Raw genomic sequence first — 26,293 nt, forward strand, 5'->3', positions numbered from 1 at the left:
AGGGATATAAATCTACACCCAAAACCCTTCCCAGAGGACCCTGCTGCAGAGTTCCTGCTGTGGGAAAGCATCTGGTCACATGATATCCCTCCTGTGTTGGCATCAGGAAGCCTTACTATACTGTATTAACCCTGGCTCAGAGGGCCAGGACACAGAGGAATGCTTCCTACTCCTTAGGGCACACTCTACCTGATCTCCAAATACCTCTTCACCCAACATGGATAACGGTTCAGACGTCTCTGCTTTTGGCCTCAAGATTCTACAGCATGACATGCATAAAGAAACATCCGCATTCAAAACTATACAACAAATAGAGTGAAGATTTAGAAACATGTGTTTTGAGATTAGACAATCCAGAAAACTCCAGAAACGTTTAACAAATCCAAGGTTCCCATTCACCTTTTACATAATTTTAAGTGGGCTAGGGGCCAGAGCTGGCCTGGAACTGTGATTACTCTCAGAGGTGCGTGGGTTTGGGGGGCACCTGCCTGAGAGACTACTGTGACAAGAAGGCCATGACCCTGTCGCCCTTCCCTAGGCAGTCTGAAGATGTCTTCAGCTCAGGAAGAGGACAAACCAAGTAGAACTTAGGCCACAGTTCTTTCCTATCATTGTCAAACACAGAAGTCCTTGCTGTGTGAAACATGCAGAACTCTTCTGAATCCTATTTGTATTTTTGAGTTGAGATCATTGGGCTTGTAATTAAGAGTGTGATAATCCTGCCACTGGTGTTTTCCTTGTGAAAATCAGACACTGTTTCTCCAAGACCTGTTGAAATTCAATCTAATGGGGGCCCAAAGCCCCATGGAATGACTCTAAGCACGGATTCTCACGTTCTGTTCTCCTCAGAACTGGAGGAAACCTGAAATCTCACTTCTGCACAGATCACTGTTGAGAAAACTGTTGCCTCAGTCCAACTGCTTCAACTGTGCCTGGGTACAGCCACAGTTATACATCAAAAAGATACACTGTAACTACTACACCTGGGAACAGATCTAGTTATACATAAAAAAGATACACTGTAATTCTGAAATGTTATCAGACCCCAGGCTCCTCCCAGACAGCCTCAGCCCTGGGACCTGGAGCCTCTCTCCAGATGCTCCCCTCACTGCCAGAAAGTTCCCCCCTCACTGACAAATGCTACCCTCCCTGGATTCTCCCCTCACTGCCAGATGCTCCCCTCACTGCCACCAGGCACCAGTTTCCCACGCTCCTCTCTGAACTTGAAACAAAAGGTTTGACTCTCTCCTAGGCTGCTCCCTTTAGCAACAGCCACCTCAATTCAAGGGCTTCTCCTTTCTGCCAATGTTATCCCGGAACAGAGTCACCTTCAATCACATCCTTGCAATCAGAAAAATGTAATCCTCTGTCAGGACAGTGCTAGTTAAGGGCCATCCCCACCCCAGATTTCTCTATCCTCTTCCTGACTTCTCCATGAATTTCCAACAGTAGAAAAATAAACCATGCACTATATTAAAACAATTTAACAAAACACCTGAGGTTCCAGAAGAAAAGGAACAGGGAGATTACATAAATTATCTCCACGATGAGTTCACTCCCACCCACTATAGACAAAACACAACATCTAGAACCAATCCCAGCCTTCTTACCCACCAATGCCTGACGTCATCCTCTTATCTCTTTCCTACCTGAGAAATGAATGGACTTCATAGTCTGTGGACTAGTTACCTTCACCTACCATGAAGGACTTCTTCCTTGGACACCTCTCTTTAAAATACTGGGGGGGGGAATTGTAGATTTCAGACACACACCTAATAGAACACCTACCCTCCTACTATCCTCAGGGAGTGTCTCATCCTAAAATGATGACCCAGAATCTCCTCATACCTTGTCCATTCCATGCCACACACAGGTATCATGCTAAAAGTATTCATTCATTCATTCATTCATTCATTCATTCATCTACAGTGTGTGTCTACTCTGATGAGGGGCACTGTGCTGAGTGCCAGGAATACAGTACATTATTTGACTTTTTGGAGTCAACAGTCTAGCAGGAAACACACACACACACACACACACACACACACACACACACCCCACTAGCAACAACAACAACAAAACCAAGGAATAATAATGAAGTATGACATGGGCTGTAACGATGGTGAGGTAAGAGGGGGGATTAAAGTCAATACTGTAGAAGTACCTAATTTTAGCCACAGAAAATACTAGAAGGCTTTCCAAAGGAATTGGCATCTAAGTGGAGACAAAGGATAAGTAGGAACACCAGGAAACGAGGAAGGGGAAGGGGTTGTGTTCACATCAGAGCTAAAAATGTCTGGAAAGGACAGGCAGAACATAATAAATGGTTTTATAAACCTGAATGAATGAATACAATATTAGACACATCCACAATATGTACAGTAGATGGTTCCAATCTGAAAGTCAACCACAAACAAGGATGCCTCATTCCTTAACAGGTGTCTGCCAGTGAGCAATGTCTCGGAACCTACCGCCCAGTCCGTTCAAGTTCCGGCCCACTGTGTCCCCCGTGTGGCTCTGGTTCTATGTGGCAAATGTTTCCATTTGGAACTCCAGGCATTTTCCGTTTTTCCTTTTGACAAAAGGCCACAAAAGAGTCAGGTCAGCATCTCTCTGTCTTTGCTCTTCCCTATGTCCAAAAGCCAGAAAAATGTTCAAATGTTTGTGGCTTCTGAGTGTATTGCTTATTTGATGCAACTGACTTTCATGGGGATGGGAGATGTGTGTATTTACACATAGAAAACAACCTCCCCAACAGAATCTAATGCCTAACTAGAACTTTCCAGAAATAAGATATGACCTAAACCCCAGCTTCAAATCTGCATCCCTGTATCTCACCATCCTTTAAAATCTCCCCCTAGAAGATCAGTTAATTCTATAAATTACAGATAAGAGCACAGACGGAGGTGGGGTGGGTCTGGGAAGGCCAAATTTACATGGATAAAAATGCTTGGCCTCATCTGGTACACACAGGAGCTTTCTTCCCATTCTCAGTATGTCAGAGAACGATCTGGAAGTCTATTTGCTCCTTCATTATACCGTGGGGTTTTTTTCACTTGATTATTTTGTGTATAATGTACTTCTAAGAAATATTTTCCCTCTCCCCTCTGTCATTCTATATCAATCCTTCCAAGTTTGGCTTCAAATCCATTCCCAGTTAACAGTGATATTTCATCACATCTGAGCCTAACTGTTATTGTAGATTAATCTTTTATTCCTACTCTGACATTTAAGAGCTCCCAACAGGTACGTGTCTCAGTATACTCAGCATAAACACACATAGCTTTGCTTGTCTGTGGAAGGCACAGCAGGCACCATAGCTTATATGCGTGCGTTACCTGGGAAGGGACATTTTTGGGTGGCTCAATTCTAATGGAAGGGTCCCACTCCCCTGGAGGGAGCACCGTTACTTGGTCCAGGAACTCATCGATCCCTGCCAGAAGGTCATCTCGTTCCTTTGCCTTATATGCCACATCATGAAAAATCTACAGAAGGAAAAGAAAACTTAGGAAAACTCAAAACTATTTTATTTACAGCAACTTCTTATGAACAGTGAGAAAGGGGCACAGCCTCTTGACTTTTATCCCTGGCATGGGCATCTAAGACATAAAACTTAGTGCTTAGAGAAGTACATGGATTTTAAAAGAGAACCTAAAGCTGAGTATGGAGTCGTGTGTCTGTGAAGCCAAGCACACTGAAGGCTACGGCAGGAGGATCACCTCAGTTGGAAGGCCAAGCTGGGTTACAGAGTGAGACCATGTGTCAAAGAGATAAGACAGGACTCTAAAGTCATCCTATTATCTCCCCAGGAGAAAGAACAAGGCACACAGAAATTCTGTTAGCCATGTAGAAACTAGTCAGGCTTACTAATGAAGGTCTTTTGTGAAAGAATCAAAGAGATACAGATCATAAACTCAGCCCATGCTTCTCTGCCTTGGAAACCCACTGTAGAGCAGCCCTCACCAGGCCCAGAACGGGCAGATACTCCCCCATGACACTGCCTGAGGCATAAACTGACCTTACACAAAAAGCTCTCCTTTCCACAGAATGGAAGTATTCCTTTATGCAAATAACTTCAAAGTATTTATCTAACCATAGTTTCCAGAAAGTTAACTCAGGTTTCATGAGTTACATTAAATGTGAGTCTACACATTCTACTTGGCAACAGCAATTCTCCCAGAAAATGATTTCTCTGCATCTTTGATTACTTTAAAAAGGGAGTTAAATGGCTAATGAGGTACTTGCTTATAATCCCAGCACTGGGTGTGCAAGGCCAGCCTGGGCTACATGTTAAGAACCTGTCTATAAACAAATAAGAGATGTCAAGCAAGGAAAGTCTCCCAGAGGGCTTGGGTCTCTCTTGATTGACTCTCAAAAAAGTTCCCGAATGCTTCCCAGAAGACACTGTGACAGTCATTATTTCATCACCAACAACGCACACAGTTTCTGCAACAGAGTTAGCTGCTCAGTACTTATGAGATGAGTGAACGGAAGGCAGAAGCGGTATGTACCTCGTCCGTCATGATGGTGGCCATGGATCTGCCAATCTCATGGTACTGCTGGCCTTTTCCTACTGGACCCAGTAAGATAAACAAAAATCTGCCAAAACACACAAAAGAGGGAGTTATGTAGATAAAGACTCTAAATACCGAATCTCTCTCCCCCACTACCACACAGAGAGTGCCACTACCTTCAAGAAGAACATGTACAAATACTACATCACACTGCTATGGCCAAACAGCATTTGAATGTATTCATAAGACACCATTTGGCTGGGCAGTGGTGGCACACACCTTTAATCCCAGTACTCAGAAGGTAGAGGCAGGAGGATCTCTGTGAGTTCAAGGCCAGCCTGGTCTCCAGAGAGAGTTTCGAGACAGTCTCCAAAGCCACAGAGAAACCCTGTCTCAAAAAACAAAAAACAAACAAAAAAGACATCATTCAAATAATGGGGCAGGCTGGGTTTCTTGGAGTTACCATAGACACAATTCCTAACCATAGAAAGGATGTCTTTTCAAAACACTGCGTCATTGTGCAAATCCAAGGTTACCTAATTACCAGTCATTGTTCTAATAAGAAAATAATAGGGAAGGGAAGGATAAAAAGTAGAAATGACCCAAGCCATGGATGGGAGCTCAATTGTGTTCTGGACATCTGAGTCCTCTCTATAATTAGTGGGGCTCTGAGTCACCACGTCAGGGCACACAAATAGCCAAGTGCTTCTGCCTAGAGACAGCTCCCTGGGTACCGTTCTCTCCTGCTACGACAGTCACTGGTTCCCACTGTGCTCTTTCACTGTCCCCTGGGCTCCTTTTCCAAAACCAACAGTACTTCACGGTCACAGCCTTAAAAGTTACAATTCACACCCCGCCTCCCACCCCCGCCCCCCACGCACCCCACCACCCCACACCCAGCTCCTCCACCACCCTCGCTTTATAGCTCACCAAGGGATTTTAAACACTCTCCAGACAGCCAACCCTAACTTCTGGTGCTCACTAGGCGCTAGCACCAGTGCTCACACACATAGGCTCCGGGTAGGGTGCCCTGAGCTTTATCTTCCAGTTACCTTGTTGGGATGGGCACTTCCGTCAGACCCGAGAGGAGCACAGCCGGGGAGAGCCTCACAAAGGCGACGATGGGCCGGTCCAGAGCGTCCACCTCTCCAACCAGGACATTGGAGGCCTCTGCCCCAGTGGGGATTTTCTTCATGAAATGAAGGTCTACCTGAAAGTGTACAAGAGCCTCTGACAATTTAGGAGTCATCGGCTTCAGAGCCAATCACTCTCTTCACACCTTATGTTTTATGTATCACTCAAGGTTTTAAAAAAAAGGCTTATCACTGTTTTATTTGTTCTTTTACAAAAACCCTGAATGGAGGTATCTTAGATCATATCAGCCCCACTATTTAAAAACAAAGGCAGAAAAAAGCGATTAAGATGCAGGGAGAGAAAGCTGACTAGAACTACGGAACTTAGAACACATGTTTATTTGTAATTTATATCACATATAAATTATAATTTGGTATGTGTGTGCATGCATGTGTGTACTGTGTGTGTGCATGGGTGTGTGCTGCGTGTTACACGTGTGTGTACGTATGCGGCAGCCATGTTTGGAAGTCAAAGAGCACCTTGTGAGAATCAGTTCCTGCTTGCACTGTGTGGGTTTCCAGATGGAATTCAGATTGTTAGGCAGCAACACCTTAATCCACTAAGCCACCTCAAAAATCAAAGTTTAAATCCAAGAACTCTGATCTGAATCCCAACCCACATGCTCCTCAGAGAGGAGATGCCCCAGAAGTTCTGGGTCACGTTACTTCTCTTTTCTAGTACCTGGCTGCTTCACCATATACAGCAGTCACAGCCCCCAAGAAGAGTCCAAAACATAGGCGCCCTGGGAGGCAGCTGCAAAATCCTGTGTGACAGCTTGAAGATGAGAAGGAACTGCGGGGCGTCAGATACCAAAAAGTAACTAGTGAATTGGGGGACCTGGGTCGGCGAAGCCTCGGTAGCAGTCTGTCCTTGCTGTGCTGAGTCTGGAAAGACACACTGAGGAGTCAGCCTCACCCCGGGCCAGATGTGCGAATGGAGAAGACTAAGAAGATGGGCATCCCTTTCCTCAGAAGCAGCGCTGGTCTTGGGGAAAGGATCATGAAACGTCAGGGCTTACCAGATCCCAGAAAGAGTCCAGAACACTCTGGGCTCCACTACAGATAACCTTAGGCCTGGAAGTCAACTTGCCCTGTCTCCCTCACCTTGCTTAGATCCACAGGACTGTGTTCACAATTCACTCCATTTTTCACCTCAAGGTTCGTCGCTGGGGCAGACTGAGGAGAAACAGTCTGACCTGTTTGGAGAAAGTCAAACAGAATGGGCTAAGGGCTTGCCCCTCCCCTGAGGCTGGCAGGACTATGAAGCAGGATCCACTCGCATCTGTCTCCACACTCAGTGGTAAGAGGAAGGCAGAGGCCCTGGTCCTCCTTCACCTTCCTCTCTTCCCCGCTCTGGAGGCAGTGACCCCTAACCCCAGTGAACGAAGACCTCTACAGAGAGCTTGCCACGGTTTGCTAGCAAAGGTCTGCACTCTGATTTAGTAATGATATGGACGAGACCAAGCCCAGCCACAGGAAGAGCAGCAATTACAGAGGAAAGGCTTTGCGGCCCACATGGCCTGGGCACGGGCTTTGGACATAGTTAACTCTCAGACACCCCGTAATGAAAGGAAGGAAGATCCTGTCACTGTCTTTATTTAAGTGAGGGGTGAAGTGCTTCCATAGACTGTCCAGGGCTCTCTCTAGGTAGTGGACCAAAAGCACAAACAACCCTGGAGGCCCGACCACACCGTGGTATTCTGTGTCTAAGCAAAGGCTCCTGTTTAGCTGGAAAAGGCTGCAGCTTACCTTCCCTGCACCCAGATAGTCACCAGTGTGGACATTCTCCCCAAAGCCACACCCTCTCTGGGAGCATGCCGAGAATACATCCTTCACTTTGAAGATCTACTTGGATTGCTTTCCAGGAGCACAAGGCAGAGACGTTTGTGTTTCCCAGCTACCTGGCTTACTACCCATCTACCCGTTGAAGAGTTCGGGATCCACATGTCACAGCCTCTACCCCTAGTGATTCCGCATCTCCAACCAGTCCCCAAGTGTGTTCTTGATTAAAGAGAGACAACAGAGACGCGCAAGTCCTTACCATCTTTATCCATGGAATGCGGGTCCGATTGCTTCTTGCCAACCTCGGCAAAGGAGCGGACGATGGGGATCAGGTTGTTTCTCCGCCTCTCGTTCTGATGGTGGTGTTTCTTGAGAAGGGTTTCCCGCACTTTAGCCCTCATACCGTCATCCAGGTCACTGAACAGTTCTTGCTGGTCCAGTATCAGGTCTAGAAAGCAGACGTTCACAGCAACACTCAGAGTTCAGGAGCCCAGGGGGAACGGTATCAGGTGGCTGGGGAAGGGGCAAAAGGCAGAGGCAAGCTGCTCACCTAGGCTCACCAAGGTGATTTCTGCTTCCTGTCTGAAGAGCATTTGGTTTCTGAGGCTGTGAAACACTGTCCGTCTTTATTTAATAGAGGACACATCATTTAGAGATGTCACTGTGCCATGTAGGCTGGTCATGAATTCCTGGGCTTATGTGACCCTTCTCAAAAGTGGGGCTTATAGGAGCTGGAGAGATGGCCCCATGGATAAGAATACTGGCTGCTCCTACAGAGAACCTGGGCTCGATTCCCAGCACCCACATGGTGGTTCCTAACCCTCTGTAATTCCAGTCCTAGGTGACCCAACACCCTCTCACAGCCCCCAAGAACACTGGGCATGCACACACATGCAATCAAAGCACTCATACATATAAAATAAAATTAATTAATTAAAACATTTTAAGGTAGGATCTACATGGTGACACATGTCATTATGCTTAGCTCCAAATCATTGCTTTGGGAAACAAAGCCTATTAAGTATTTAATACATACCCAGAACTATACCATGAGCTTCACATCTGTCTAATACATACCCAGACCTACACCATGAGCTGCACATCTGTTTAATAAACCCAAACCTACACCATGTGCTTTAGAGCTGTTACCTATCCAGTCCTCACTAGAACTCAAAAAGCGAGTATTTTTATGATAATTCATTTTTAAATTCTATTTTTAAATGTACTTATTTTTATCTTTAGTTATGTGTTTGTGTGCCACATGTGTGCAGGTGCCCATGGAGACTGGAAGAGAGTATCAGGTCCCCTGGAGCTGGAGTTACAAGTGGCCATGAGCCACACAATTTGGTTCTGAGAACCAAACCTGAGTCTTCTGGAAACGCACCAAATGCTCTTAACTCTGAGTTAGTGTGTTCTTCCAAATAAGGAAACCAAGGGACAATTGTTAAAAAGTCCCCAGACTCTCACATCTGCTAAGCCAAAGAGCAAGAGTTCATATCCAGAACTGGCTGCCTCAAAAGCCCACCACTACCATCTTAATTCTACTACCCCTTCCTCCAAGAACTTGGCATTGCTCTAACTGTCAGGGATGTGGCAACTAGGAGCTCCAGTGATGACCTGAAAGTGGAGCCTAAAAGAAAAATCAAATTGGGGCTGGAGAGATGGCCCAGTGGTTACGTGCATGGGCTGCTCTTCCACAGAACATGCTTGCAGGCAAAACACGAATACAAAATGAAATAGTAAGTTTAAAAAGATATTATTTAAATTAATGAACTGCTCACTGGAGACAATTACCAGCATTTAAACTACCAAGCCCAACTGTGGGGGGTGAGGGCTACTTATTGGTTCTGTCATCAGGACTCTAGATGAATGTCTAGAGCATCAGGCCCTACACTTCATTCCTAGTTCCACTATTCCTGACCCATCTGACCTTGGAATTACATGACCACTCTCTACTCAGTCTCCTCATCTTCTGAGAGGCCCAGCGCCAAAGCCCACGCCCACCGGGAAGACTGTTACTGAGCACCGCAGTAGCTGCCTTTGAGCAGCTGGTCCTCCTGTCTGTATTTCCTAAGTGCTGAGATTACATGGGGGAACCAAGTTCCTGCATATGAAACCTTTGTAATAATTATTTCTTCCCTCACATTACACTCATGCTTTAGAATTCTTCATCTTGAAAGGGAAAAAAAATCCACCCAAGGCCCCTCTTCTATCTACTGTTTTTAACTTTTCTCATCCCACTTAAAATTCCCAAAAGAAAAAAATCATAATTCAAGAATCCCAGCTGGGAGCCGAAGGACCACAGAACACCGTTTCTGCCTTGGGCCTTCAGGAACACAGCCCTACCTGTAACTCACTTCACATTTCTAACTCCCAAACTTATTGTTTGGTTGGCTTTATTTTGAGATGATATTTTACTACAAGCCCAGGCTGGTTTTGAACTTGATCTACTTGCCTTAACCTTTAAGTACTAGGATTACAGACATGAGCCACCACCTATGTGGAAATGTGTCACAGTGGTCCTAATAGGCTAACACTGATTTGGTGGCTGTTACCTGTTTGTCCTCTCACCATTCTAAGCACTCCTGAGCCTCAGTCCCCAAGGGTGACACTCTGCCCCTGCAGCCAACATTACACACTGGACTCCCAACCCCCATTTCTACCCTCAGTATCCAACTGCCCTTGAGACTGTGAGCACAAAATGCCCAATGAGCTGATGGCCCAGAATACATTTCAGTTCAGGTCTATCTCAAGAGTCACATCAAAGCTCTGGTCACCTACAGCCATCATCTGGATGTCCCCATACCCTAAAACTTACCAAGCACAGAAAAGAAACCCATCCTCTTTCCCACCCACCAGATCTGATTTTCTAGTCATCCAGCCATAAGCCAGAATCCTGAACACTCTCCCGTTTTTGCCCAAAACCAGCCCATCAAATTGTTCCATCAATGCTACCTCCACTGCTGCACTGCCCATTGAAGGGACACTGGCCCACTGGAGCACGTAACTCTGGCTGGCCTTTCCCTTCTCCTCCATGCCCTCTGCCTTGCTAAAAACCATTAGATGTCATTCCTAAAGCTAACTGCCAAGGTCTCTTCCCTTATTTGGTCAATCCCTCCCAGAGGCTCAAGTGCGGGAATGCTATGCATATCTGTTCTAGATGACATATTTTATACTTTTACATCTTTAGTTTTCTTTTTAAAGTTATTATTGTTGGTGTTGCAATTACTAGTGTGCATGTGTGTGTGTGATGAAGGTATGTCGTGCTGGTGGAGGACAGAGGGACTTTCATAGGTCAGTCCTTCCATCGTGGGCTCCTGGGGTGGGACTCAGGTTGCCCAGCTTGCACAGCAAACAAGCGCCTGAGTCATGTCAACAGCCTTTTCGTTTTCTTTCTTTCTGGCTTTGCTGTTCTGTTTTGCTTAAGAGAAAGAATCACTGTATAGTGTACCAGAATTCTTGCCGCTCATACTTTCGAGTTTACACAGTGTCTCTGCCCTCCCTTTAGCCTTACCTGAAATTTCTTCTATGCTGCTTGCGCGCATGTCCAGAAGGACAGTGCCATTGATGAGGCAGCTCCTTAGCTCAAACAGACTGTGCAGAGAAAGAGTTGCCACGTAAGGCTTGCTCCAGCGCTCTCCCCCATCTTCAACGTCCTCTTCAAACTTCAGCCACCTGCAAACACGGCCAACAGTGAGATGCCACTGAGAGAAGATGGGTTTATCAGGAGGGAAAAATATCTGAGTGGCCATAGAAAAGACTGCAATGCCTGGCCTGATGTCCACACACAGAAGAACTGGAAAAAGCAAGTGGTAGCACAGTGCAAACCTACCCACCCGCTCCCCCGACTTTTTTTTTTACTTATTTATTTATTTATGTATTTATTCATTTTGGTTTCTCTTGTGTAACAGCCCTGGCTGTCCTGGAAGTCTCTCTGGAGACCAGGCTGGCCTTGAACTCATAGAGATCCGCCTGTCTCTGCCTCCCAAGTGCTGGGATTAAAGGCTTATGCCACCAATACTCAGTCCTAATCCCATTTTATTCAAAGATAAATCTAATATTACAGACACATGTAGGTACAAGACCCCAGACATATTCCTTGTTTTATCCTTGGGACAATAGGATAGAAAGTCACTGTCATTTTCTCCCCTTTGCTTATCTTTATTTTTTCAATTGTCTATAGTAAGCATGACTTTTAAAAATCTAATCTGTATCATTTGGACACACTGACAAACCACATTAATGAGACAGTTACATTTTTATCGGTTCTTGGAATGACTGTAGAAATCCACAAGGACAGAGACACAAAAGACTAACTGCCTTTTCACTTGGCACCAGGCCAGCTGGCCCACGGAAAATGTCCATCCACAGTAGTGCACGCATCGACGCCACATCATTGTGAGCTGGGGCCAGGCTTCCTAGCTACCACTTCATCCATGAAGAGACAAAGGGCAAGCAGGCCCGCCACTTGCTGAGAGGTAGACATCTGTCTGCCCGTGCCCAGAGCTCCTGACCTGAGTTCTGTTGGGGGCTCACCTGGCTGTCTCCTTCCATTCAGCGTCCTCGCCCTCTCTCAGACAGATCTCATCCAGCTCTGTGAACAGCTCATGAGGCACGTGCTCCTCATCTTCCTCGGTGCCAAGAATGAACTGAACACGCTGAGATGGGGTGTCTAGAAAACCAACCAGGGAAAGGTCTGGATGTATATCTATCCTCCAAGTCAGAACAAAAATAGCTTCTGCCTAACAGCTCTGGGAATATATAGAAGATGTCCTGAATATAGATTTTAAAGTTCCTTTGTTCTTGGAGAAAAGGCTATTCTGTGGAAGCAGTTAAGCAAGAAGACAGACCACTTTCAGAAGTCCCGTGAGAACCTAGAAGTCAGGACTGGAGAGACGGCTCAGCAGTTGGAGCACTGGCTGCTTTTCTGGAGGACCTGGGTTCAGTTCCCAGCACCCACATGGCAGCTCACAACTGTTTAACTCCAGTTCCAGTGATCTGACCCCTTCTTCTGGCCTGCAAGGGCACCAGGCAAGCATGTGGCATACAAACATACATGCAGGCAAAACACCCAAACACATAAAAATGGGTTTTTTCATTTTCTAGAGATCTGACAATTTTTTTTTAAATAGCAAAGGATTACTTATAGTGCTGATTGAGGCGTTGAAATGCCAATTTCAGGAAGTAATTTTTAATTCTTAGAAGCATTCCTTCCTCTTGGGAGCCCTAGCCAAGGGCTAGAGAATCAAGACCACCTGCCTGTGCCTCCTGTATTTCCATGAATCACCACACCACCCTACCATGGGCACTGGCCCTCTCTCCCCAGAGTGTTAACCCCTCACTCCCCGGGCAATACCCTTTCTCCCCAGAGTGTTTCCCCCTTTCCCAGGGTCTTACCATGGGCGGAGGCTTCCAGACCCTCTTCGCCCTGGCTGGCTCCTTTGCCCCGCCCTCCTCGTCTCCGATGCTTCTGGCCATGAGTGCGGTGGTGCCGATGGCTCTGCCTGCCCAGTGGCATCCGGACCCCCACATACAGAGTTCTGTGACCTGGATGGGAGAAGAAAGCCTATAGAAAGAACTCCTTTGACAAAAGGAGTCTAGCATAATTCATAGCAAAAACATCACAGGTTTTGTACCAGGTACTTCTGGAATGATTAGACTTTACAGACTCCAGGACTGAAGACAGCAGTCAAAGAGTTGACAGTGTCTTCCTCTGTCCTGCACATGGCTGTACACCTCACAAGGATGTTGTGACAATCAAATGAAAGAACGTGTGCTTCATTATGTACATTAGCTGTGAGAGAGAGGGTGTGTGGCTGGGAGGCGTGTGAAGGGTGTAGCAGGTCACATATTAGAACATGGGAAGGTAGCTCAGCCACAGAACCCGGCATGTGCTAGGCTCTGGGAGGCAGGGTAGAGGGAGGAGGGAGAGGGATGATGGAGAGAGGGAAGGAAGAGGGAGGGGAATATGACTTACAAAGTATGAAGAGATGCTACTTTTTGCTATTACACCAACAATGTGAGTGATTTTAGAGGCGATTCCCGTATGGTGACCGGCAGGTTTAGGAACAGAGGTGGTTAAGCACAGTCAAGGCCCCAGTCAGCCCATCTATACAGAGGTGGTTAAGCACAGTCAAGGCCCCAGTCAGCCCGTCTATACTTTGGCACTAGGTGTCTGAGCATGAGCAAGCCATCCAGGCTCTCCTGATTCATCTTTTAAAAAGAACACAGATGCTTTTTTTTTTTTTTTAATTCATGGCGTTATCAAGAGCAGCAAATAAGGCATGGAAAATGCGCAAGGCCATGCCTGGAACTGTGGACCACACCACCTAGACTACTGCAGACAGGCCTTCTAAATCAGGAGTGAGGCTTAGAGGCGTGAAAGACGGTCACAGCCTCTCTTGCCCTCCTGCTCCCCGCTCCTCCCACACACCCTATGGTTTTCATCCTCCACCCGACTCCTTGCCAAGCCTGGAACTCAGAACCAGAAGTTCCAGGCAGTTCCCAAACCGGATACTCTCAGTCTCGCTGTGCCCATTTGCCCGATTCCCGTGGCTCTGCACACCAGATCCTCGCTGCACGCACTCTGTCCCCACCGCTCTTGGCATTCATCTTCAGCGGGTGTCGGAATTCTCCCCATCCCTTTGACCTCCTGCTTCTCGCCTTACTGAGAAGGCGCAGCCCCTTCCATGGCAACCCCTTCAGTCAGTCTGGCTCCTCTCTGCCAGGCTCTGGAGCAGTCCATGCCATGCCTCCCACTCCCCGGCACAAGCTCTGCTCACTCTCTCCTCTCCATCCGGTTGTCCACGGCTGACCTGAGGAGATTTCTGCCCGACTGCTGCTCCTACGTTTCCCCCCTCCTTCCTTCTCCACCAAGAGTCATGACTGGCCTCCTCCTCCTCCTCCTCCCCCTCCTCCTCCTCGCCTTCCTCCTCCTCCTCGCCTTCCTCCTCCTCCTCGCCTTCCTCCTCTTCCTCTTCCTCCTCCTTCTCTTCCCCTTCTTCCTCCTCCTCCTCCTCCTCCCTCCTCCTCCTCCCCCTTCCTCCTCCTCCTCACTTTCCTCTTCTTCCTCTTCTTCCTCCTCTTCTTCTTCCTCCTCCTTCTCCTCCCCTTCTTCCTCCTCCTCCTCCTCCCCCTCCTCCTCCTTCCCCTCCTCCCCCTCATCTTCCCCTTCCTCCTCCTCCTCCCCTTCCTCCTCCTCCTCCCCTTCCTCCTCCTCCTCCTCTTCCTTCTCCTTCTCCTCCCCCTCCTCCCCCTCCTCCTCTTCCTCCTCCTCCTCCCCTTCCTCCTCCTCCTCCTCCTCCCCCCCAAGCTCTTGCTCCGGGCCTCTGACTGTGGCTTCTGTCCCTGCCCGTTACTAAAGCTGTCCACAGTAAAGCCATCAGATGGTACTTAGTCACCAGAGCTGTCACAGCACGTCTTCCGGTTCCACAGATGCTATGGAGAGCCGCATGCAGCCTGGGTCTCCAGACGCCCTTCTTACTTGGCGTTCTGAGTGCCTTCAGCCACCTCACACCTTCAGATGCCTCATACCCCAAGAGAAGGGCGATTCTCGACCCTTGTTCCCCCTCTCTTTTAGTGGTACCCATTCTTTGGATTTCAAGTTCACTTCTCCACACAGCCCCCCAGACCCCTGGTTTTTGTATGTCTCAGCTTGGCCTACCAGGCTGGCTCCGCACAGTTCTGCCTCAGCCTGGGATTACAGGTATATGGGATCACATAGTTTCAAATATTTATCTACAGCAGTGGTTTTCAACGGGGACCCTTTAGTACAGTTCCTCATGCTGTGGGGACCCCCAACCATAAAATTACTTTTGTTGCCATTTCATAACTCTAATTTTGCTACCATTATGAATCCTAATGTAAATATCTATGTTTTCTGATGGCCTTAGGTGACCCCTGTGAAAGAGTTGTTTGACTCCAAAAGGGGTCATGACCCATATTTTGAGAACCACTGACCTACTATGGTTAATACGCCTCAAAACAAATGTAAAATCCTCCACCTTTGAAAGTCAAGCTCACTGTGGGCGTGGTATCTCACACCTAGAATCCTAGCACACAGAAGGATGAAAAGGGTTGGCTGAAACTTGGAAGTCAATCTGGGGAACATAGTAAGTTTGAGACCACTCTAGACAATAGTGAGGCCCTGTTGCAAAAAAGAAAAGAAAAGAAAAGAAAACAAAAGAAAGAAAGAAAGAAAAGAAAAGAGCCTAAGAATGAGATGAGATTCCATGTTAATGTCTATAGCACACCGCTGTGTAAATTCCTTGGTGGCTGGGAGGCAGAGGATTCCTGTGAGTTCGAGGCCAGCCTGGTCTACAGAGTGAGTTCCAGGACGGCCTCCAAAACAATACAGAGAAACCCTGTCTCGAAAAAACAAAATAAATAAATAAAAAATAAGTAACTCTCCTAGGAGTTACCTTTGATTGCCAGCCCCACCCTCTGCCATCAGAGATGCCAAGCCTTTCGCTGCTTCTGCTCTGACAAAGCAGGGTCTCCTTCCTGCCTCTCGTACTAACTGAACGATACAGAGTCATCCTCCTGGTTACAGACACCATAGGTCATCCTATGTGTCCAGGCCCCCTGTGCTCAGTGCTCAGCTCTTCTCTGGGTGTTCCTTCCTTTGGGACAAGTTTACATATTCAACATGGAAATAAACAATCCCTACTAGAACCAGATGATCAGCTCAAGAGAACTAAAGGGGTATCCCTCCATGCTGGCACAGAACACACACACACACACACACACACACACACACACACACACACACACACACTGAGAGCAACTGTGAATGAGAGACAGTAATTCTCTTTGGAGCACAGGTACGAGCCACCCACACAGAGGGGCTGCAGATATACTGCTGCCACTGGTGCTGTTTACCAAGGGCTCACATGCAGCTCATTAGTGAGGACTAATGGATACTCTGCTCCTTTGGGTATACAGGGTGACTCAAAGTCTGTAACCACAGGGGAAGTTCTACATGTGGAACACACACAAGCCTCCTTAGTTACAAATATGACCAAGTGGGTCCAGCCTTTGTTAAAGTGTGCCAGAGTGCATTAAGCTGACATCAAAGTCATAAATATAGGACTTAATCAGGAGTAATGATCTGCCAGAAAAAATGGGAAAAGCCATTCCTCTAACTAACATACATGCCCTGTGCTCCACAGGGGCCGAGGGGGCCACTGAGATTCCCTGTGGACTGTCACTCAGTTGTCTTCTGAAGCTGCTCAGTTGTTTCTGACCCTTCTCTAATGGGTAGAATCAGCTCATTCAAAAAACATTTTCCATCATAAACAAGGTCTCTGAAGATGGTGTTAGGGAACATGGGTAGAGCATCCAAAATACAGTCAAAGGAGCCAGGTGTTGTTGGCGCAGGTCTTTAATCCCAGCAGAGGCAGACGGATCTCTGCGAGTTTGAGGCCAGCCTGGTCTACAGAGCGAGTTCCAGGACAGCCTCCAAAGCTACAAAGAAACCCTGTCTCGGAGAAAATAGAAAAAAAAAAAGAGAAAGAAAGAAATACAGTCAAAGGAAGAGACAGCATTGCATTACTGAATGAGAAAACAATTTATGGCATCTTCCATTAAAGTGGGGCTGCTTTTTCTCTCTGTGTCTTTAGGTGACGCCACTAGCCTGCATGAAGCTTCATCAAGGGTCAGGGCCATACACTTTGTAATCTATTCCACCTGGTCATGAGTTTTGGAGAGCCCAGAATTTCTATTGCCTTTTAGATGTCAGCTGATTGCTGCCGGCCTAGGTGGGGGAATGGTTCCTCTTCTAAATAACAATATCCTACACTCACCCTGAAGGCTAGTGAGACGTGCTGGTGTGGGGTGCCTGAGGGCCTGAGTACGTGCAGCAAAGGAGGACTCTGGGATTAAGGGAAATATCTGCTATCAGCCTTTTGTTTTATTTTGGTTTGGTTTGGTTTTTTTGAGACAGGGTTTCTCTGTATTGTTTTGGAGGCTGTCCTGGAACTCACTCTGTAGACCAGGCTGGCCTCAGACTCACAGAGATCCGCCTGCCTCTGCCTCCCGAGTGCTGGGATTAAAGGGGTGTGCCACCACCATGGCCAGGCCGCTATCAGCCTTTCATATGTGATAATGGATGTCTTCTGCCATTGCCCCCCCCCTTTGGATGGTTACTTAAGATAACACATCAATAGACTGTGGCCTTCAGTATTAACTGATTGCCCTCCTGATATGACCAGGTGTCTCTGTCTTGTCTTTAACATCTTGGATATTTAGCTTTCCTGCATCCACACACCCCGATTCAGGGTCGGACTCGGGGTTGTTCGGCTGGTTCTGATCATAGCCCCTGAAGACATCAGTCTGTGATAAATGGCTCCCGAATGTGGACCATAATAATCAAGTTCTGTGATTACACTGAAGCGAGTAAGTCTGTGTGGAACCCACAGCAGAGCCAAGCCCACAGCAGCACACCCCACTTCCTCTCCTCTTCTCGGGCTCTGCTCTGCTCTTGAGACATTTCAGGGCCATTAGGCCTCCATTGCCTGTAGGGCTAACAGAAGAGACTCCAGTGTTCAGAAAGATCTTGTCATAAAAAGTCATTTCCCAGCACAGTGTCCTCCAGCAATGTGTCATCCCACAGTTTTCTTTCCCAGCAGAGTGGAGTCTGTACCAGGAAGAGATGATGTCATCGGGAGATGCTGCTCCCAACAGCTCCTCAGCTGAGCTCAGTAGATGAGACTTGGCCCTCAAAATCCAAGAGAGCTTGCCCGGGTTCATTACTCCATTCCCAAGTGCACAAAAATACTCATGGGGCTGGAGAGATGGCTCAATGGTTATGAACACTGACTGCTCTTGCAGAGGACCTGGGTTCAATTCTCAGCATCCATATGTTGGCTCACAACTGTCTATAGCTCCAATTCCAGGGGACCTGACATCCTTACACAGACATACATGCAGGCAAAACACCAACACACATAAAATAAAAAGTAAATTAAAGTACAAAAATACTCATATATATTCACCTCTCAGTGGAGGACTACGGTCCACAGGGTGATTGCCAGAGGACAATGCATCTACGAGCAATGCCCCTCCAGGTGATGGGACAGCATGAAGATATGTCAGCATGATGAAGCAAGTACCAGGGGGTGAGGTTATACCTGCCCACCTCGAAGTACAGGGGGGAAAAGAGAGGGTTTCCACCCCAGTCTCTGCTATCATCAAGTTAGTTCCTACAACTAAAGAGGGTAACGGCACCAACATGTGTCTGGGGTACTGTGAGGGCTAAAGTTATATTTTAAGCTTAAATTACTGTGTTCAAGAGATCTATAAATGCCTTTAACCTGTAAGCCCCACTTGCCCAAGGACAGAGAACTTCCTGGAATGCTGGGGCAGTAGTTCATGTAAGATAGCAAGCCACGTGTTTTTGCTTCTCTAAACAAGGTTGGTTGTCCCAGCTACATAGGAAGTGCTTGATCACATGCAGGCCGGAGGTAGGCAGACAGGAAGTACATCAGGATATATGCTTGCCTCTGATTGGATGGAGGCAGGAAATACATCAGCCCCTGACTAGTATACCATAGCACCATACTCTGGGAATCCTGGGAATTTACATGGCCAGTGTCCATCGTCCTGGCCAGTATTTAATAAAGTTTGCTTCAAATTTACCTTGGGAATTGTGGTAGTCATTATGGTAAAAGCTTTGCCCCAGCCCCTGGCATCCATATACCCAAAGAGTCTGGAATGTTACGGTGAAGGTTCCACCCAAACCCCTCTCCCCCATCTCCCTCCAAACCCTGCTGCATCTCAGAAAGCCTGCCAAATGATGGCCCCTCCCCCAGAGATACTCAAGACCACTCCCACAGGGTATTTGAACTGTCTCCCAGAAAACAGACTTGTGGTTTTTCTGGTCTCTCTTTCCTGTCTCCTTGCTAGTGGGCTGGAAGGCTACCTGGGAGCGCTGTATCCATTAAACGTGGGCTTTTTCTAATTTGGTTTGATTTGGTCTGATTTGGATTGCTGCATCAGTGGAGAGGCTTATCAGGGTGTAGAAACTTTTCATCAGTGGTCTTATTCCCACTGGGGGGGGTAGCAGTACTATAGATGAAAGGGTAACTGCTTTGAAGTGCCTGATCCAATGCCTAACACACCAGAGGCCTCCCGCCAACACCATACTTCCCTGCTCCCACTTTCTCCCTGTCCCTTCATCCACTAGGACAAAATAACTTCGAGAACTTGACCTTGATTTACCCAAACAACACCAGCCTCTGCAGGGTCACCCATTGAAACACACACACACACACACACACACACACACACACACACACACACACACACAAATTTTCACAGTGACAGTCCCAGAGCCCGAATCAGCCTCCCCAGCTTTTCTTCACTCCCTGTCCAAAGAATAAGTTTTCTCTGGGGCCTGTACAAGTTTTCGTTAAAACCCTTGATGGGAACAAGCAGTACAGAGAAATGCGTCCCATATTGTCTGAGCATCAGAAGGTTGCTGTCCCTTCGGCACAAAGGGGAAGCGGCAGCCATCTCACACAGGAGGTAAACATGGCTCCTTGTTAAGGCTGCACTGGACACGAGCCTTCATCCATAAAGGAATGTCACCCACAATGAGGAACCATGGTTGGGCAGGTGGACACAAGAATGGTTGACTCCTCCTGCCTCCATTTCACTGGGATTTTTACATAACTGTGTGCTGTGAACTCTGAGTCTTTTGATGGTAGGTTGCTATATACCTTTCCTTGTTTAGATTTTTTGTTTGTTTTGTTTTTCAAGACAGGGCTTCTCTGTGGCTTTGGAGCCCATCCCGGAACTCGCTCTGTAGATCAGACTGGTCTTGAACTCACAGAGATCTGCCTGCCTCTGCCTCCCGAGTGCTGGGATTAAACGTGTGCCTCCATCACTGCCTGGCTTAGATTTTTTTTTAATCTGATAGAAATGGGCACAATTAAAAAATGAAGAGCCAATAGGGGAAATGTGGTTTTAAAAGAGGTTTTACAGCCAAACTGAACTTTTAAACTACTGATATTTTATTTTCTTTGAATGAAGGTATGAAGAATCAGTGAACTAAGTGAGCGTTTCACACTCTCCGAGAAAAGGCTATGGGTTATTTGCTATTGTTAATGTTATCTTGAGCTTCCCAGAGCTCTAGGTGCTGTGCCTCGTGCTGCCTGTGGGCCCCATGAGAAGCCTGCCAGGCAGGGGTTACTGTTACCTCTGCTCTAGTTTCAAGACAGGGACCAAGAGGCAAAGGAAGTCATGTGTTTTCCCCACAGGGTCTCCCAGCCATGGAGAAAGCGTCAAATGTGAACCCAGGTCTTGCTTTTTCCAAGCCAGACAACCTCTGCTTTCCCTGGTCACATGAGACAGACATTTCTTACCTTCCAACTCTTCCTTCTCATAGTGGATGTTGAGGACGGTGCTGGTACCACCCTGATCCACCACAGCTTCCTCATCCGGTCTCTGTTTAAAACAGATATGCAAATAGTCACAGAACTACACAAATATTCATTCATTCAATGCAAATAGTTACAAAAATGCATGCATGTTTATTCATCCAAATACTTAAAACCACAGTGCACACCAAGACTGCTGAGATACCTGGAGGGGGAAAATGGTGATTTACATAGATTTTTAAGTTGGAACCTCACAATAACCTTGAGATAAAAAATATGGCAGCCATTCTCTTTCCCTTTCTGTGCCCCGCGGTCACAGATGTGGAAGAGAAGAGTTAAGACTGAGTATAGTGAGTACTCTCGTGAACATCCATACAGTGAGTGCTCACACGAATGTCCACGCAATGAGTGCTCAGTAAGTCTTTCTTTTTTATTTCATTCCACGTGCATTGGTGTTTTGTCTGCATTCATGCCTGTGTGAAGGTGTCAGGTCCCCTGGATCTGTAGTTACAGAAGCTGTGAGCTGCCGTGTGGGTCCTAGGAATTGTGCCTGGGTCCCATGAAGAACAGCCAGTGCTCTTAACTGCTATGCCATCTCTCCAGCCATCAGGTCTTTCCTAAAAGAATGCTGTGGTCACAGTGCCCTCCTTCCTGAGAAGGCATCCATTTACTAAGACACTTAACTGATACTCTGGCACCGGCCTTTCCTTTCCTTTGGCTCTGACACAGGCACCCTGGGCACCTCTCACCTCCATGTGGGCCTGTGCACACTGTCAGACTCTGGGCTTCCCCCCACGCTCTGCAGCACAGGGGCCCCTCTACTGCTCCGATCTCTCTCCCAAGTCCCCACTTCATCATGCTCATCTGTGCACCCCCAACACAACGCTGAACACAGACAATCTAGTTCCCCAATGAGGAGACATTTTTTTAAATTTTTTTAAATTTAAATTAGAAACAAGAATGCTTCACATGTCAATCCCTGCTCCGTTTCCCACCCCTCCTCCCTTGTCCCTCCACCAGTCCCTCCAACCCCCCACCCAATCCCCACATCATTCCCCAACGAGGGTAAGGCCTCCAAAGTCTGTCATTTCATCCAGGGCAGGACCTAGGCCCTTCCCCATGTGTCCAGGCTGAGAGAGCATCCCTCTATTTGGAATGGGCTCCCAAAGATCATTCATAAACCATGGTAAACACTGATCTACTACCCAAGGCCCCAGTGATTTCTGTGGCCTCCTCACTGAGACTACATTCATGGAGTCTGGATCAGTCTCCTGTTGGCCTCTCAGGCATAAGTCTGGGATTCAAGAGCTCCCCCTTATCTGGTCAGCTGTCTTTGTGGGTTTCACCATCATGGTCTTGACCCCTTTGCTCATCACTCCGAGGAGACATTTTTAATGAGGTTAATAACTAAAATAAATTCTTAGAGAAATAGAATGTCAAATGTCACCTAGAGTGATTAATTTGATAATTTACCTTTTAGATATTTAAAATAACATATTATTACTACCATGAAAAAAATCTCCAAGAGAGAAAATAAAGTTTTAAAAATGAAGTAAAAAAAAAAGCTGTGATTTGCTACATTTTCACAAAGAAAAGGGAGTTGGAACATAAATGCCTGGTTACACTTTAGAGTAAAGGGGTCTGGAGAGACAGCCCAGTGATTAAGAGTTCCATTCCCAGCACCCACCTGACAGCTTCCAACCACCTAAAAACTCCAGTTCCAGGGAATCTAATGCCCTCTTCTGGCCTCCAAGGGCACTGCATGTACATGGTGCACAGACATACATGCAGGCAACACCCAGGCACATAGATAAAATATTTTTTAAAAAATTAAAAAGAAAGAATAGCTACAAACAATTGATTTTTTAATGATTTATTTTTTAATTTTATGTACATTGGTATTTCACCTACATGTATGTCTGTGTGAGGGTGTCAAATCCCTTTTTAAACAGAGGAAAAAAAGAATAAGACAGCCGGGCGTTGGTGGCGCACACCTTTAATCCCAGCACTCGGAGGTCAGAGGCAGGCGGATCTCTGTGAGTTCGAGGCCAGCCTGGTCTACAGAGCGAGTTCCAGGACAGCCTCCAAAACAATACAGAGAAACCCTTTCTCCAAAAACCATAAAAAAAACACCTTCAACATTAACACACACACACACACACACACACACACACACACACACACACATATATATATATATATATATATATATATATAAAGTAAAGTCAACTGTTTGAAAACTTCAAGTTTCCTTAACTTGCTTATCCACAGCTGAGTTCACTGACAGGTCATCAGTCCTCTTTGTCTTACCAAAGGAAACAGCCACTGTCAGCCAACAGCAGCAGCTAGAACACTATAAAAGCCACACTGGAATTAATGTGGGGTCCTGGCTTACATAAACTAATGCTTCAAAAAGAAAAGAAGAAATAATTATAAGTAATTCACAGAAACTTAAACAGAATGGGTATTTGATTGTATTCCTTTATTTATATATATATTTTTTTTTTTTGAGACAGAATATCTCTATGTAGACCAGGGTAGCCTTGAACTCAAAGAGATGTGCCTACCTCTCAGTTACTTTTTAAGATATGGTAATAATCTTGTGATGTGGCATCAGTACATTTTAAAAAGTCCTTCAGCTGGAATTTGAGACTGGAGGGAGGCATAGAGGAAACGAGATGTGCGTTCATTGTTGATGCAAGTCATTGGTACTTAATGATTCACTATGCAAATATCTCTCATTTGATATACACTTGAGATGTTCCCCAAATTTCAAGCACATGCCAAATTTGTCTGAAACTGTCAAACTGAAAAGAGAGAAATATCAGGCCTCTTGGTTATGCTTGCACAGGTGACACAATGGTTGGCTCTATCTGCGTCTGCTACAGATACTGTTCACAGTAAGCCAGATTTACCAATGTGGGGTCCATGAACCTGTAGGATGTCTACAGAGGAAGGGGGCAATATGTGCGTATATATTTGGTGGTGTGGGGCCCTGGCCACCCACAACTTCTACCAGAAAGATTAGATTCACAAGAGGTACATCAGACAACCTTAAGAGAAAGAGGGAGGGAAAGAGGGAAGTAGTGAATTGAGAAAAAAAATCTTCCTTTCAAGTAATCATCTTTTCTATCCTTCTTCTGAGGCATTCATTGATGATGAATTAATCCTGGATCAGAGGGTCCCAGGACTAGCTAACAATTTACACTGGGAGGCTGAAGAGAGCTCGCTGCCAAGCACTGACTGCTCTTGCAGAGGACCAGAGTTTGGGTCCCAGCACCCACATGGGAGCTCACAACCACCAGTAACCCCAGCTCCAGAGGACCTGACACCCTCATCTGGCCTCCACAGTCATGTGTGCTCACAAGTGTGCACACACAAAAACAAACACACATACACATAGAAAAAAAATGAAAATAAACCGTTTTCATTAAATCATTGACATTGCATGGCTGGTCTTGAGAAATAAAGCACTATTATAATCCTTTAAAATGATCTTTTCCTGGGAAAAGCCCCCCAAAATAGTTATCCAACATGGAGTGGTCAGCCCTGGGAGCATGTACATACAGTTAACATGTGAACTGAGCAAGTTGTATTTATATACTTTGTGTGTGTATGTGTGTGTCTGTGTGTGTGTCTGTGTGTGTGTGTGTGTGTCTGTTAACAATAAAAGAAAATCAGGCCATGAATTTGAGAGAGTGAGAGAGCAAGATGGTGCATGAGAGGGGTTTGAGAAGGAAATATGATGGAACTGTATTATAACTTCAAAAACTAAAAAATTATTATTAAAGAAAATGAATGAAACTGGGCATGGTGATACATCTTTAATCCCAGCACTCAGGAGGTGGATCTCTGAGCTCAAGATCAACCTGGTCTTCAAACTGAGTTCCTGGACAGCCAAGGCTACACAGTGAGACCCTGTCTCAAAACAAACAAACAAAAAGAGTCAGATCTTGTTAAATCAAAGCCTTGCTTTCAGTAATGAACAAATAAAAAGACAGGAACAGAGCTGAGTATTACATAACGGCCCCAGCTCCTACACACAGCCAAGAAACTGCAGGGAGAATGAGTTGTAGGCAGAGGCCACTAGAGCCCCCTTCTTGACACACTGGCCCTGCTGTCCTACTCTGGACTTGTGGTGATGGCCCTGCCCAAATGAACCCCATCACCCTTCTGGTAAGAGCTTCTGAACTTTATCTCAAACACTTCTTCCACACACCCCAAAGCACCCCATGGAGTTAATTTTCTACATGCTATGCTCCCACTGGCCCCTACCCCACCCATCACCCCACCCAGAATAACATTGAAAGCATTAAGAGATCCCTTCCTGGGCGATAATGCAGAGTGAGATCCAGGTTTCCCAGGCAAGCACTCCCACAGAGGACACCCTCAGCCCTACCTCCTGGGTTTCTAGTCAACCAAAGATCTAGGCAGTAATTTCAATAAAGCGCTTATTTATGCCTACCATTTGTGCTCTAGATGTCACCTTACTTGTCTTCCACATGGTCCTAAATCAAGGTTAAGTAAGATCTCACAGGGGCAAAAAAGGGGTTAGAAGGCTCAAGTTTTGTTATTAATTATTTATTAATAGTACCCAAAGCAAAGAAAGTGGTCATTTTTGAGAACTCCAGAAATCTAATCATGGATTCATGCCCCCAATGAAAACAGCTCAACAGTCACACTGTCCCCCACGCCATCAGTGCCCCAGAACCTCACATATCCAAGTATCCTTTTGCTCAGCAGCCCTCCAGTTATTTTCCAGACCTGTATCTCATCCCTTTCCACCTGTCTCTTCACCCGACAGAACATCTGACGTCTAGCCCCTTGAAAGCCTTGTCTGACCCAGATCTCTACTTCTCTTGTAGAATGTCTAACTTTGACTTAGAACAAATGAAGCCAAAGATGTGATCTTTTTGGTGGCTTTTTGTAACTCAAGAGCTGTGCAGTTCTCAAGCATGAACTTTGTGGGTGACAATGTGTGGGTGCCACACGCCGAAAGGTTGACCATGTCTGTGTGCCTTCAATTACTTCCCCGCTGCCTACAAATACCCAGCAGCAAGACAGAGTGATCCACAAGGCCTTGTGTCAGGAGTCGCTATCTAGGAGTTGTCCTTCTCACCCCCAGCAGTCTGCTGGGAAATGAGACCCCACAGTGGCTCTGTGATTGTTTCTCCATTTAGTACAGACTTGGAGAATGATGGCCCCTGGAGAGATACACATCTAATCCCCGGTGGTCTGAGAGTTTGTGATTTTACCTAGCAAAAGAGAATTAATATTACAGCTAAAGGTCACATCGCTGATCAACTGACCTTCCAAGAAGACAGTTGAAAATTATGTAAACTACAAAGTAACCTCATGTAGTCAAAAGCATTGTAGAGCCAGGTATGGTGATACATGCTTGCACTCCAGCATTTGGGAGTCTGCAACAGCAAGATGGCAAGTTCATGGCCAGCCTGGTCTACACAGTGAATTCCTGGCCAGCCTG

General features: G+C 46.4%; 1 protein-coding gene across 1 annotated transcript in view; it reads right to left on the minus strand.

The window, feature by feature from the left end:
• The window catches only part of Slc4a8 (solute carrier family 4 member 8), a 64,665-nt gene that overhangs the window by 31,596 nt on the left and 6,776 nt on the right, over positions 1-26,293 (minus strand). The window contains exons 2-11 of the mRNA XM_013111286.3: positions 20,794-20,875; positions 12,827-12,976; positions 11,966-12,101; positions 10,944-11,104; positions 7,689-7,877; positions 6,752-6,843; positions 5,567-5,724; positions 4,512-4,599; positions 3,339-3,485; positions 2,472-2,572 (exon numbers count right to left, since the gene is read on the minus strand). Coding sequence (XP_012966740.1) covers positions 2,472-2,572; positions 3,339-3,485; positions 4,512-4,599; positions 5,567-5,724; positions 6,752-6,843; positions 7,689-7,877; positions 10,944-11,104; positions 11,966-12,101; positions 12,827-12,976; positions 20,794-20,875 — 1,304 coding nt within the window. The remainder of the gene's footprint in view (positions 1-2,471; positions 2,573-3,338; positions 3,486-4,511; positions 4,600-5,566; positions 5,725-6,751; positions 6,844-7,688; positions 7,878-10,943; positions 11,105-11,965; positions 12,102-12,826; positions 12,977-20,793; positions 20,876-26,293) is intronic.

Source organism: Mesocricetus auratus, unplaced genomic scaffold, assembly GCF_017639785.1.
Source record: "Mesocricetus auratus isolate SY011 unplaced genomic scaffold, BCM_Maur_2.0 Super-Scaffold_100010, whole genome shotgun sequence".
NCBI lineage: Eukaryota > Metazoa > Chordata > Mammalia > Rodentia > Cricetidae > Mesocricetus > Mesocricetus auratus.